Raw genomic sequence first — 14,874 nt, forward strand, 5'->3', positions numbered from 1 at the left:
ATCAATTTTTGACTTCATTTTTACCTAGCGTTTACAATCTTCTGTCTCCTTTATCACTGAGAAGATTAATGATCTTTGATCCCATCTTTGATCTACTCTGTTTGATCCATTTGGGAGAAGTTTATCAACAGACAATAATTCTAAAATTAGTTACGAGCTGTCGAATTGCAAATTCTGAGAAATACCTTGTTAAACTTTGGACCTGGCCATGAAAAATAAACTTGGAATCATTCTTCTATTGTTTCTTTAGAACAGGCAGATATTATCATAAACAAAAGCTTTAACCTTGCATTCAACCTCTATCTTTAGACTCCAGGACCATTTGGTCCTCCTTAATGTCATATCACTGTACAGTAGTCTATAGACCCCCTTTCGTTGTTTACATTTTCCTGGCAAAGACACTGGCGGTGCACTCCTGGTAAGCAAGAAAATCGGCTATGACAGGCCAGATGCACAGTAAATCAGAAAAATGATTCTTTCTTTTTGTTGTGCTGAAAATATGAAAGCTACTGTATAATAAAAATCATAGATGGCATATAGGGTAGTTATATATTAACAAAAAAAAAATCTAAGAAATTTTTATATTTTTATTAAATTATTAAAGTCATTTTGCAAGTGCGAGCGCGCTTGGCCAAAGAAGTGAAATAGTGTGGCGACACTACCTATGCCAGTATGAGGCCTATGAAAAATTCATAGGCTCTCATAATTTCTTAGATTTTTTTTTGTCCATTCCTAATAATATATAACTATGCCATGTGAAATTCATCTAATAGCTTTCATGTTTTTTGGCACAAAAAAAAAAAAGAAGAAAAGATAAGCAGTTTTCTGATTTCCTTGCCTACCACAGCTGGGAGAGTGCACCGGCATCATCTTGGCCCGTCCAATGTAAACAACAAAAAGGGTCTACATTATTAGTTCTTGTTTAAAATGATTCCTATTTGCAATTTGCCTAACATGAGCAAGGAATGTCACTATACCTACATTCTGTACTCCCATCTAAAAGAAATGTGCAAGGGGACAGGGTACATAATTACTCCACTAAACACCTCAATGACCTGCATATCCCTATCCTAGACAAACTGAGCCAGTTTCATGAAGTGGAGACCTGACATCACTAATGTCCTTATTACACAGATACTGTAAGCCAGTTCTAATAAAACTTCCACCATGGGGTAGGGAAGTCTCCACTAATGCTATGATGCCTGCGAATCTAACTATGCATCATGGGCTGGGGACGTCACTCCACTAAGGTTTTAATGATACCTCCACCCTAACTAAATGAATTGTGGTAAGGATATTGTTACATTACTCCATAATGTCCTGGTTCTGCAATACATCTTATTCTGAATAAACATACAACATGGGGTTGGGATATCATTCTGTCCTATGACACTCATACACAGTATTCCCCTCCCCTGCCCCTAAAATTCTGGGGAAGGAGTGACACTTCACTAAGATCCTGATCACCTGCATATCTTGATTACTACAAATATACAGTACAATGCTATACAGAATTTCCACATCATCATAATTGTCTTCATCTTTTCTGCCTAAAAACTGTAAAACATAATTTTGCAACAAAAGATATTTTCATGAATATATGGAATGCCATTAAAGAATACCAAATTGTAGTGGTTTCTTCATTATTCAATGATAATGTAACTGTATTTTCCTATGATGAACATAAAATATTGTAGTGGTTTTTTTCATTCAATAAAAATGAATACTTTGCCATAAAAAAAATTGAATATTGTTTAGTGTTTTTTTTGGGATTCAATACCAACCACTATCAGACATAAATAGCAATGTCCCAAATGGCGCCCCATATCACAAAGCTTGGCATGTATTTATAAACCCACAAAATGGTAGCAAATCAAAAAGTACTATTGTTGAGCAAGAAATGATTAACTACCATGCTTTTATCACATGTTCCTCGAGGAATTGTTCTTACCCTTTCATCACCACTCGAAATAACTATGTTTCCTGAGTCATGATATTTTTTTTATCCCCTCACAAAGTAAAACAAAACCAAATAAAAATTCATTGTTTACCACTCTCTAAATAAAATACCACCACAGAGATTCTGAAGCGATGGGACTTAAAAATTCCACCAATCAATGAATAGTGTGACCACTGAAACTGAATGGTACAAACATAGAATGGACAACAGTGAGTCACCCCTGCAGGGATGATGGTACAACCTGTCACTGTTTTGTGTTCCACTTTCCCTGATGTTTATATTTTATCACATGGAGGTTGGTAATTTGTGCTGGGAAAATACTGTAAGGCCAAAAAAAAAAAAAAATTAGTTTCTCATCCTAATATTTTTTGAAAAAAGAAAATGAGGGCACTTATTTTTCTTATTTTTTTTTTTACTCCGACATAGCAAATCCAAGATGGTCGATGGGAAACAGCTACTAATTTCTCACTTTTACTAAGTGGTCTAAGCAAATAAAAAAAGCACTAGACATGATTCATATCATGTATCCCCAACCACAAACGATCAAGAGAGGAATTTTACTGATGCGAGTTAGACAGATTTTCGTACATTTCATAAAATAAACCAAAAAAAAAAAAAAAAAAAAAAAAAATTGGTGAGGCAGATACATACTGAGAAACTATTTTTTTTTTTATTTGGCCTAACATCAAGTAAATGATGTTTGTACCACATCCTGTTGCAGAATAGATACAATTAGTACATTGATAATGATCATAGTACTTGTTTATTAATAATGTATTTAGTGATAAAATATAGGGGGCTACTGCATGTCCATATATGGATATAAAAAGTAAAAAAGTAAGAACAAATTGTACTAATATTTGGTTAAGCATTTTCACATCTCCAGTTCATTAACTGTTTTGAGAAATTCCGGAATTCACACACACCCATGAATGCTATGAATTGACACTGCCCGTTTCACAAATGAACAATAAAATAATAAAAACTAGTTACTGTACTTCTCTGCTACATTTATGTCCTAGCATATTGTACTGTATTTATTTATTTTTTTTTGGATTTGCTAATTTGGGGGGGGGGGGGGTGAGGGGTGTCACAAAATTGGAAGAAGCCACTTCCTTTTTACTTCTGGGTAAATGCTGAATGCTCATTAAAAAGCATTAAATTAATTGGTATTTAGGCCTAAAGAAATTCTGACGTGTAGGGCTGGTGTTTCGTCGATTGTCCTTGTTACAGTACAGTACCACGAAAAATTTCAATGGAAGAATGATGAGTAATGATTTTAATGTATGAAATACTCATCCAGTAATTTTCAATTGCAATTTTATCATATTTATATTCTCAATAATAACTCATGTTTTATAGTAGGCCAACAATTTTATGTTCTCTTTTGGCTGTAATGTTTCGTTTTGTTTCCTCTTTCTTTTTTTCTTCTCTCTTCTTTCCTTTGTACTCTGTCCAATCCCTTGTCATTTAGGTCTACGTAAAGAAAGTTATCTTAAGGAGTTTTCTAAATGTTTCCCTTTATCAATTATTGTTAATGTTCTATAAATTAATAATATGTTTAATGAATAAAAGTGGCTTTTAATAATAGTAATACAGGTATGATCAAATAGTTTCATTTGGTTTTGTACCGGTATATTTTAAATATTTTTAGATAAATAAACCAAATTAGTTGATGTTAATTTACAGGAGTGTTAATGGGATACCGGTATGGTGTCAGCGCTGAACACCATCGTTCTACACAAAATCCGAATATTATTGTTATAGGGAAAGTATCTGAAAGTCTGTCATAATTGTTTGTGATAAGGGATTGGCCCGATCAAAGCTAAATTAGGAAAGAGAAAGCCACTAATTATTTGGTACACTGTTTTAATTATCAAGCACAAACAATGAAATTACTTTCTAGCGTCTAGACAATCATTGGTAACAATCGTTATCAAACTTTCACTTATGACTAAGACAACGACTATGCACATTATGTCGGATTGCTTAATATTTCGAAGGACCACCACCACTCACTTGTTTATTGTCTCCACCCACAATACAATTTTGTACAACACACAATCGTTCAAACTCGTTCAGTTATTTCACTTACCAGACCACGAAAAACAACAGCACTGATGAATAATGGAATTATGATGAATATAGGTTTTGTCATGGTGTATTTGCGGTTGTAAATAAAGAGGAGTGTCACACAGATTTCCACATCTGTCCAGCAGCAGGCCCCCACAACGTCTGGGTCTGGTGGGTCGCGATTTTCCCAATCGCGAAAGCTTCCATCCAACTTTTCCACAGGCTTTCCCAACTTGTCAAGAAACAACGGTCACTGCCTACAAAATCCATGATCTCTTCTCACAACAGACTGTATGTTCAGTAAAATGTCGGAATGTTCGGCCAATATCTTTACACATTTGCTAGAGAATTCCAACAAACTGATTATTACCGTATAAAACAATTTCCTTACCATGAAAACTACTCACTCACCACTACCACCAACTCAGCTAACTCACTTTTTCCCCGGCAGTGGAATCTCTCTCTTCGTACGTACGTGAGGAGAGATAAGAATACGTCGTGATCGCGGTTTGCACAGTCTTAATACCTGATACTACCCTGTTATTAATATATCTATAAAATCAGTTTTTATATAATTTTGATTGTGCCTTTTTAAAATCATACTAAAAACTAGGTATATAGCTAAAATATTGAAAATGGTAGTTAGAATAATCATTATTTACGATTTATCCATCTTTCTCTATGATTTTTATCCGAGTCCAGTTCGTTGGGTCCGTTCATTACTTGTCAAAACAAGATAAATTTTCGTCCGCGTAATGATCATGGAAACTATCGTAAACGACGAGGCAACGGTTTCTGAAATTAAAGTAAATGGCTATTTCCTTATTAATTTAAACATAATTTAAGTTACATTTTATATTGTGACATCACGTGAACATATCATCAATGTAATATAGCTTTCGGATTGTAAAGTCTACTCTGGGCCCTAGTAGACCCCCTAGGCCTAGCCTAGTAGTAGTAGCATGATCGCATGCTAGGGCCTAGGCCTAAGCCGAGACTAATAATAATATTGTAATGAGTAGGACCATGGCCCAGGCCTACCTTAACCATAGGGACCATAGGGGCCTAGGCCTAGGGGCCTAGACTAGGCATAGACCAAGTTAGGTTATTTTAAGCGTAGGCTCTCCACAAAAGCATCACACAGAAATGTGCATACATAGGCTAGGCCCTAGCTTTGTTTTTAGGCCTAACCTAGGCCTAGCTAGAAGGGTTAGAAGCAAATAAGAATCAAGCCAAGTAGACCTAGTAGTAGTACACAAAATTGATTGATTTAAAAGAAATACCATACTTTGAAAATGAAGTGGAGTGGTAAAAGTAGATGGCACAGTGGGAATGGTTTAATTTTTCCAACCGTGAGGTCAGGGCTTCAATCAGTGGCAGCGGAGGCCGGGGTACCGGGGAAAGTGCCCCGGGACCCAGGCCCAGCAAGGGCCTGCGATAACTAGGTAAAAAAATAAAATAAAAGAAATAAATAAAGATTATTAAACGTATACATTTATCCAGTATCATTCATGTGTTTTTTCCACGAGAATTGTCAATCTGACCGTTTATTGATTGGTAATTAGTCGCTTCTAATTCTTTTTCATGAATATTTTCATGACTTCTACTACTCTAGAGTTTATGTTTACAATGTATCAAGTTGTAAATTGTTTACGTTATTAATTTATAGTTAAAAAAATCTTGGACCCCGGACAACGGCAATAATATACATACAAGTTAGAAAATATGAATAGACCTGATAGAGGATTGATTGCCAAATAAACACAGAATTAATATATTAAACCAGCGGCGGACTTAAGGTGGGGCCCGGCACCCACCTCCTAAAATTTTCAAATTTAGCAAAAAATTAGAAAAAAAGAAAATTCTACTCAATAAAGTGCCATTTTCGGCCATTTAGAGGTGCCATAATCATAAATTGTCTTACCTCAGTCATCATAGTGGGGCTGAGGTAGATAGACCGTCCATTGTGAAAGTCCTTCTCTGGGCCCCTTCTATTTCAAATCACTATAAACTTTGATACCTATGTTATGAATCCTTTTAGCACGTTTGAATAAAAAGGAAGAATATAGCTTTTACTTTTCTTGTTTCTGTACTTTATTTTTTATGACCTTGTAAAATTATAATCGATTAAATTAGTCCTCTAATCCGTTTAGATTAGGCTGTAACTTCTGAGGGGAGGGGGCACCAGGTATCTGCCCCTCGATCTCACTGGGGCCCCAGGTGGTTCCCAGACCCCCAACCAATGGGCCCGGGCAGCAAAGATGCCCCGGGGCCCGCAGCCGCTCTCGGCGGCCCTGGTTTCAATCCATCTGTCTGTGCATTTCTCTTGTGTCCTTGAGCAAAGCACTTTGACTATTGCTTGTCCTGTCAGCCCTTATGGTTGCCTGCTCTTGCGCTGATTGTGGACCCAATCAATGACCTGTGAAAGAAGCATTTCATATTTGCAAAGAAAGGTGCTCTAACTAAGTTATTCAACTCTATTTCCACCAGATTTCAAATGCCCGTCTGCCAGACTGTATAGCAAGACATGCGCGAGAAAATTTTGGAGAAAAAGGGCCAGTTTTCCACACACATATTGCCGAAAATTTGGCTTTGACCCAATCTTATATAAACAATGTATTATGCGCAGTAATTATGAATGATTCTGTGCACCTTTTTTCCTAACGATACTCCATGCAAATTGAAGCTGGTTTTTGAGGTATCATATGCGCAATTATAAAACTTTGTTATACTGTTCTGAATTACAGATTAAATTCAGAATTCAAATTTTAGACCTATTAGAATTTGTAACATGAATGAGATATCCTCCTCTCAGATTAAACTAGATTAAACAGAATTGACCTTTTGTGTTTTTCATGAATATTTTGATATTTATAAATGATAATAAATATTTTCGATTTTATTGTAAAGTTTTATCGTATTGAATTTCATTGTTAATGTCAATTTTTATAATGATGACAATAATTATTTTCCATTTTAAGGTAACTTTTTTATATATTTTATTGCCACCCTTTTGTAATTGTGACTTGCAATTTGGCCACTGGCCATGATCTGTTACAAATGAGGATTTTGAATTTTGAGTAGAATGAAATATATATATGTATATACATTGACTGTTAATGATTTTGAACTAATTTTATTATTTTTCCAACAGAAATGTGAAGAAGTGTATAATGCTGAATTATCGAGAGGTGTTGTTACTACTACCTCACAATTTCAATATGCGTGGTGCTTGGTTCGCAGTAAGTACTCAAATGACATGAAAAAGGGCGTGGCATTATTGGAGGAGCTGAGCCACGCTAGCCATCAGCAACTGAAACGCGATTGTTTCTACTATCTTGCAATAGGAAATTACAGATTAAAGGTACCTTAAATAGAATTTCCTACATAAAAAATATTTGACAGTGAAACAACCATATTAGTGAAGAAAATATATATATATATATATATTTTTTTTTTATAATCAAATATTTGGGATCAATGGGTTTTGCTTTTGTGGGAGTTGAAGTAAAAAGTTTTGTGTCACAAATATCCGTGATTTCCACATGTAATCATGGCCATGATAATGTCATATATCACACCCATATGGCAAAATCTTTTTGTCACATTAAACCTGTTAGTATGGAGAGAGCTTGTCCTTCTCAATGTACAGTGCTTCAGTACTGATGTAGTTATTTGACTTCTTGAATAAAAGCCTTATGGACACCAACTTAAGAAGCAGCACCATCTCGAGATGAAGCGCCCTCTTTAGTTTGTAAAATAATAATGATAATAATAGTATTAGCTAGATTTGTACAGCGCTTTACACTAGAGTCTTAAAGCGCTCGAGGTGTGGACTAGCTCGTACATTAACTTTCTTCTCCCGTAAGGGTCTCTTCATGTCTGTCTGAGCTACCCAGTAAACTGGTGCCAGCTACTCTTGTCTGTCCACATTAGGGGCTGTATGGACAAGTACACCGCCTTAACCCCATGGCCATTTGACTCGTCAGTAATCTAAAAAAGAAACCCATCTCGACAAAAGCCTATGGGCTTCTATTCAAGATAGTATGGACTTCTTTTCCAGGTAGACTTATTATACTTTAAAAGAATAAAAAAAAAAATAGTATAGGTAATTTAATGCCGATTTAAATACCTTCCATGATACAGATTGATGTTCTCTCTGATGTAATTGGATGAGAATTAAAAAAATATATATATTTTCTTTGTTTTTTTTAAACAGGATATCATGGTTGAAAAATGTTTTCAGTGGTGCTATTGTTTTATAGTAGTAATTCCTAAAACCTACAGCAATCATTTTAAATAAAAGCACCCTTTTTACTTTCCAAAAGTATCAAAAAAGAAGCCCATCTCGAAAGGAAGTCAAAAGGAGCCCATCCAACAGTCCTAAAAAAAAAAGAAGCCCAGGGCTTCTATTTGAGGTTTTATGCTAGGTGGGGATTATTCTTTGTCATGAGTAGATATTCAACATAGATCCTTGCACAAGGGGATTGAAGTGTATAGTTACCTTGCCTGATGCCCCATTGATGTCTGACGTTTGAGTTTCCTATTTATTTCAGGAATATACACAAGCATTGAAGTATGTTAGAAAGGTTAAAGAAATGGAGCCGAAGAATCGACAAGCATTAGAGTTGGAATCTCTCATCAAGAAGAAAATGAATCAAGGTAATCTATACTGCCCAGTGATGAGGAGGGGGGATCCTGAACCCCCAAGTCTATACTGGCCAAAGGTGGTAACAACAGGAATCTGGGGTAGGGGGTTAGGCGTTGAGATCCTGAATCCCCTCTTAGAGAAGAAGCCAATCAGTTTGTCAGGGAACATTGCTTTGGAAAATCATATACAGTAGTCTGGGAGTGCAATTTCCAGGCATCTAAATGTGACTATTCTTATAATTTGCTCACCTCAAAACTACTATGGTGGGGCTGAGGTGAGGGACCTTGGGACCCTTGTCCAGGAGCTCTCACAGGAACCAATTGAAATTTTGAAAATTAGCAAGCAAATTTCTTTTCTCCTTTTTCTCTCCTTTTTTTTTCTGAATCTGCCCCTGTAACTCTGAGATAGAGACAAGCAATTTAGGTAATGTGCCTTATCAACTATCAAATATCTCAGAATTATTGAACCATAATACACTACTTAAATTGAAAGTCTTAAAAAGCCACAGTGTAAAAAAAAAAAATAAAAAATTAGGTTATCTTTTGTCTCGAAGCAAACTATGGTGTGTGTGTGTGTGTGTGTGGTTAAAAGTGTTTTAAAACCATGAATAAGATATTATTACACAATATTTTAAATACTTAATATCTTTGTTACTTTGTACAAAACATTAAATGGGTGACTCAGAATCATAGTATAAAATGTTTTTCAACAAAAAATTTACTTCTATTTACAACCCTTCATATTAAAGAAACTCCATATCACTTTTCTCCATTTATTAGGCCCAAAAAAAAAAAAAATTGTTTTGTTGGCCTCCGCAACCGACCGAAAATTTCCAAAAAATTGGGTTGGCATTTTTTTATTTTTTTAAAAATTTTGTTTAAAGGTCTTCCTTTCACTCAAGCAGAAATTCAAAAAATTCCGCTTCTGAAATTAACATTTAGAACATCTAAACAGACATATATTTGTACCAAAATCGGGCCATAGATGGACGTTTAAAATCGGTATAATAGAAGGCATAATTTTGAGAACCGAGCGCAACGACGATGTATGCACACAGCATCGGATCTCCTACTCGCGGTAAGCTCTGTCAAGTCACGACCAGATCTAGGCCTAGCCTATTTTTTACTGCTGCACAACTCATGGTTGCTTCAATCAAAAATTGGACAATATATTAAAACAGGCTTAGGTCTAGCCATCGCTTTAAAGCCGGCTCCCTTAGGCCAACCATAAACGAAATATTTTTCATTTTTTTCTTGAAGTTTACTTTGAATGTATAGAGGCTGCTTGTTTGGACATTTTTCACAATGGTTTTGCTCGACCTACCCATGCGTGTTTGTGTGGATCGGATACACAAATTATTTTACGTTTCAAAACCAAAAAAATCTTTCTTTAAACTGATTTATTTTTGTTAAATTTATTTCAATATACACTTGGATAGTACTTATTCCGTCATTACTTTAAATATTTTTTGTTCGACAAGCTTGCCATTGTTCTATTGTGGTGCCTATGATATGAGGTCGTAGGCCTAGGGTCTTCATAATAGGGACTGCAGTTTAAGGACTATCCTATTTCAGGTAGGCCTATTACTAAAATACTAAAAAAAACAAAAAATAATCCGACCAGACTGACGATCTCAATTTTTTCCATTCAAGGGCAACACAACAATTTTTTGTTTGCCTTATGTTAAAAATCACAATAGTTTTTTTTTATTTTCTAACCACGGAAACAGTAATAGGCACTAAATGAAATAATGATGATAGCCCAGATTCATATTTCACACAATAAATGAACAGACAAAAACAATGGCCTAGACTTGTGGTATATAAGAAGTGATTTTTTTTTTAACTTTAACCTCTAACTTGAAAAACATATTTTAAACAAAGCTCCACCATCCTTTGTTTGGGTGGTAACAATCACTTGTTATATTGACATTAATGCCCACATGTAATAGTATGTGGAAAACAGGAAGTTTGTTCTGTCTGTAAAGATAACATAACCACCAAGCCCAAGAAAACTGATGTATAGATTGTGTCAGAATTTACATTGTAACACTTACAAGCTCAGTCACAGTTCAGTTTATCAAATTCTTGTAAAGTATTTATTCTGTGATCAGTTGGAGAGCGAGCCAATTATAGGAAGGGGAGATAAGAGTGTTTAAATTTTATTCCGGATTTCAAACTCTTCGGTGAATCGAGTGGTAGAGCGGTATGTCATGGGCAGCCCCTAAAGCTTGGTTGCCATAAAATCACTCACCATTATGATTGGCGACAGTTGCTGACGGTTGTCGGGAAGGATGAACCTGGTTTAACTTTGCTGATTGCATTGCAGAAGAATCAGGGTGGATTGCTAGCTGCCCTGACGCAAGATTCATCTGCAACGCAATTAGCAAAGTTGAGCCAGGTTCAACCTTCCCGACAACTCTCAGCAACTGTTAGCGACTGTTGCCGATAGGGTGAGTGATTCTATGGAAATCGAGCTTAAGTACAGCTTTAACATCGCCACTGGTTCCAGCTGCTCCTCGTCCAGGTTGCGGTTGGTAGAACCAAGTCTTCTTGGATAAGTGGAGGTCCAGTGTGCACATCTGGCTCTATGCACTTTAAAGAACCCATTGCATCTTTCGGAAGAGTAAGCGGTTACTCCGATGCTATGATCCATTTCGGCCCCTGTGATTTGAACATATATCTACTATAAATGCCGCTTTACGGACGCTAAGTAGTCACGGACCACGTCGCAATTCAGCACAATGACGCTGGAGTTATTGGTTATTCTACCTTTACCTTTATAGTGGAAGGGTGCCATCATATGAAATCATCTATTGCCATGCCAGCTGTGAGACATGATGATGTTGATGATGATGATGATTATGAAGATAATGATAATAGTGATGATAATAGTAATGATGATGGTGTTATTGAGGAATGGTAATGGTGATGCTGGCAATTCTGAATAGAAAAAGGTGAGATAGAAAATGTGAGATTAGAAACAGAGTTGACAAGCAGTGGGAGGTGGGGTTGGAAAGGTGGGGTGTGAAGGATTTTATATAGAACTGTTTTAGTAGAATTAGTGGGAGTGAAAGGTAATGGGAAAGGTAAGATTATAGAAATATTAGAGGTTGGAGAGAAAAGATAGAATGGAAAATGTAGGATGGAAATATTGGTTTGGAAAAGTTGGGTCAGAAAGATAGGGGTGGGGGAGGTGAAGGGTAAATGATGGGATGAAATATGTAGGCTTGGAGAGGTGGGAAGAAGCTTCAATAATCATGTATTAGGCTACCATTTATGTTAATTATTAAAATGTTGATACTATATTTATTAAAGTAAAATGAAATATTTAATAATTAGATCATCATCATTTTCATTAATAACATTATCTTGATATTGTATTAAATCAAATTATAACTCTGCTTTGTTGTCTTATCTCTAATGTTTGCTGACCACCATCATCACTGATGAATGATTTTTTTGTGTGTGTGAGGCTCAAGATGTGTTAAATCAAAATTCCCTTTAGTGCTCCGACCCATTTTTATGCCCATCCATAATTTATACTCTTGAAACAAAGAATAAAATTCCACATTAATCAAAATGTTTTATTTTTTTATTTTTCAGAGGGTCTTGTTGGAATGGCAATAGTGGGCGGTGCAGCTTTAGCACTCGGTGGTCTAATAGGGGCTGGTTTCGCACTCAGCAAAAAATAGGATATCACAGCAATAGTGGAAAATTAGTACTTTTTAACTCATAACAACTATAATACACTGAGGATTTATATGTAAATAATATTTGATTTTAAGTTAAGCACGTACCGGACCAATTTTCATTTTGTTCCGAATGGTTCAACTAGCAGAGTATCTAGACTGAGTCAAGCATGATAGCCAAGTTGACAGAAACACAGACTGAGTTCAGCTCTAGGAGAGAAGTAAACCACAGATTTAAGAAGGGGTCTTGGAAAATTGCATTGCCTTGTAATACCTTTCTGTATGAGGGTTTCTTTTGTCCGAGGGGCAAGTTGCGAGTTGGAAGTTGCGAGTTAGAAAATGCGAGCAACTCTTTTTCCAACTCGCAACTAGCATTTTCCAACTCGCAACTCACATTTTCCAACACGCAACTCACATTTTCAAACTCGCAACTCACAATTTCCAACTCAAAACTCGCATTTTCCAACTCGCAACTCGTTTTTTCCAACTCGCAACTCGCATTTTCCAACTTGCAACTGGCACTGAAGTAGCAATCTACAGTATGGACCTTTCTGAATAATCAGAACAGAATGTTGTTTGATCAGAACAGAGCATGGAATGGTATGCTTGTTTCACTCGTATGTCTCATCCCAGAAACGCAAAGTTACCGTTTGTCTCCATTTCCCTCTGTGCTCAGTTCACATTGATAGATTCTTTCAACATATTTTGCATATTTGTATTCTATTACTAGTGCTCAGTTTCATTGTTAGATTCTTTCAACATATTTTGCATATATTTGTATTTTATACTAGGTTCAGCATAGTTATTGGTGTTGGAAAACAGTTTGCGTATCTTGGTAACGGACTTGGTAACATATACCACCATATTGGGTTGTATAAGGGCTGCAATGTGAAAATTAGGGATGTAGTTTAGTGTGGAGGGGTGGGGAGAAAACATCTTTTTAGGATTTTTTCCCATTTTTTTTTTTACCTTTAGCTTCAAAACTGAGGTTAAAGCAAGCAATAATTTCATACATTTACATAAAAATTATATAAATAATGATTATGTTGTGATGGGCAGCTGTATTTTATACTTTACCTTCATGTCATTTATTTTTTTCGTTTGTACATATCTCCAAATTTAGAGATATATAATCATAATATACACTATATGCAGTTTAATTGTTAATATGTATTTTTTTTTTAACTTTGGAGAACCACCTAACTTTTTGGCTAATTATAATTAATCTATCGAATTTAATGATTCGCTCATTTTGAAATTTTTTGCTTTTATTAGCTTTTGCAATGGAGCTTCCTGGAATGTCAATCAAATTTTAAAACTGACCAATCAGAACATACATTGACACTATTGTGTTGGGGACCTTAGCAACAATATCCAAGGGGCGGGGCTTTATAGCGGAATGTTCCATTGTTGATGCTGTTTAATGTGCAACCCTTTATTCCTATAAAAAAAATTTAAATATATTAGTATACTATATAACTTTATTTATTTTATGTTTTGGATTTGTATAATGCACATACTTTTTATCCCGACCTGGAATTCCGAAGGCTTTTCAATGCACCACACACTTCCACCCATACCGTAGAGGTTGCGAAATAATGAGTGAGCTTCCTTTGATGATGCTAACAGCCATGGATCCAAAAAGGTGGGTGGGGAACGTGCCACCTGTTTTGCCACTAAATTTTAAAATTTCAATGCATATCAATGTTATGTATTAAAATAAGTGCTACTCGCTTATCTATTCTGAATGTTGTGCCTCCATCTCCCCCCCCCCCATTCATACATATATGTACAGCAGGAAGGAAAATGATATAAACAAATATGATTACTATTTGAATTACATTGTTGTTATAGTGTCATCTTGTGAGTTATGGCTTGTTGCCACTTGGCCAATTGCCACCAACCACTACCACTAAGCCTAAATTCCTTTTCCACCCTAAACCCTGTTACCATCTGGCTGATTGCCACCTGGCCCATTGCCACAGTAGTTTTTGTTTTGCCACCACATGCCTGGGCCCATTGCCAATGAGGCTTGTTTACCACTCTTCAGAAAAATGAAATGGCAAATACAGTATTTGATTAAAAATTTGCTTGACAATTATTTAGACTCAATTTTCAATATACCTACTCGTTGCTAATTTTACCTACAATAAAACCTTTAATGATGATGGTACTGTAATAATGAACGCAAATAACAGGACAGATATGTTGGTGTTGATGGTAATGACAATGATAATTACTTAAGACGGATCGTGCTAGGGTGGTGATGGTGAAGGTTTATGCCAATAAGCAGACGGTAAAACCCCGGTATGCTTCTTATAGGCACATAACCCCTATTGAGCTCGAGGTGGTGTCCGAAACAAGGCTTATGTGTCTGATTGTTCAGTCCAATCTTTGATGGAAGTCTCACCTAAATAACATTATTAGTAAAAATCCTGTGACACTCCAGGTATCTCAGATCACGACATGCTGGTTATAGACAACAGGCCCGTATCCAGG

At 35.9% G+C, this 14,874-nt stretch overlaps 1 protein-coding gene across 1 annotated transcript; it reads left to right on the plus strand.

Annotated features, from left to right (window-relative positions):
- Positions 1-4,716: 4,716 nt before the first annotated feature.
- On the plus strand, positions 4,717-14,476 carry LOC117117654 (mitochondrial fission 1 protein-like). The gene is made up of 4 exons (XM_033262040.1): positions 4,717-4,839; positions 7,188-7,397; positions 8,590-8,695; positions 12,290-14,476. The coding sequence occupies exons 1-4, from the start codon at positions 4,789-4,791 to the stop codon at positions 12,376-12,378; spliced, it is 456 nt and encodes a 151-aa protein (XP_033117931.1). The 5' UTR covers positions 4,717-4,788; the 3' UTR covers positions 12,379-14,476.
- The last annotated feature ends 398 nt before the right edge of the window (positions 14,477-14,874 follow it).

This window comes from Anneissia japonica, unplaced genomic scaffold (genome assembly GCF_011630105.1).
Source record: "Anneissia japonica isolate Jap-2015-1 unplaced genomic scaffold, ASM1163010v1 scaffold3334_len1275209_cov185, whole genome shotgun sequence".
NCBI lineage: Eukaryota > Metazoa > Echinodermata > Crinoidea > Comatulida > Comatulidae > Anneissia > Anneissia japonica.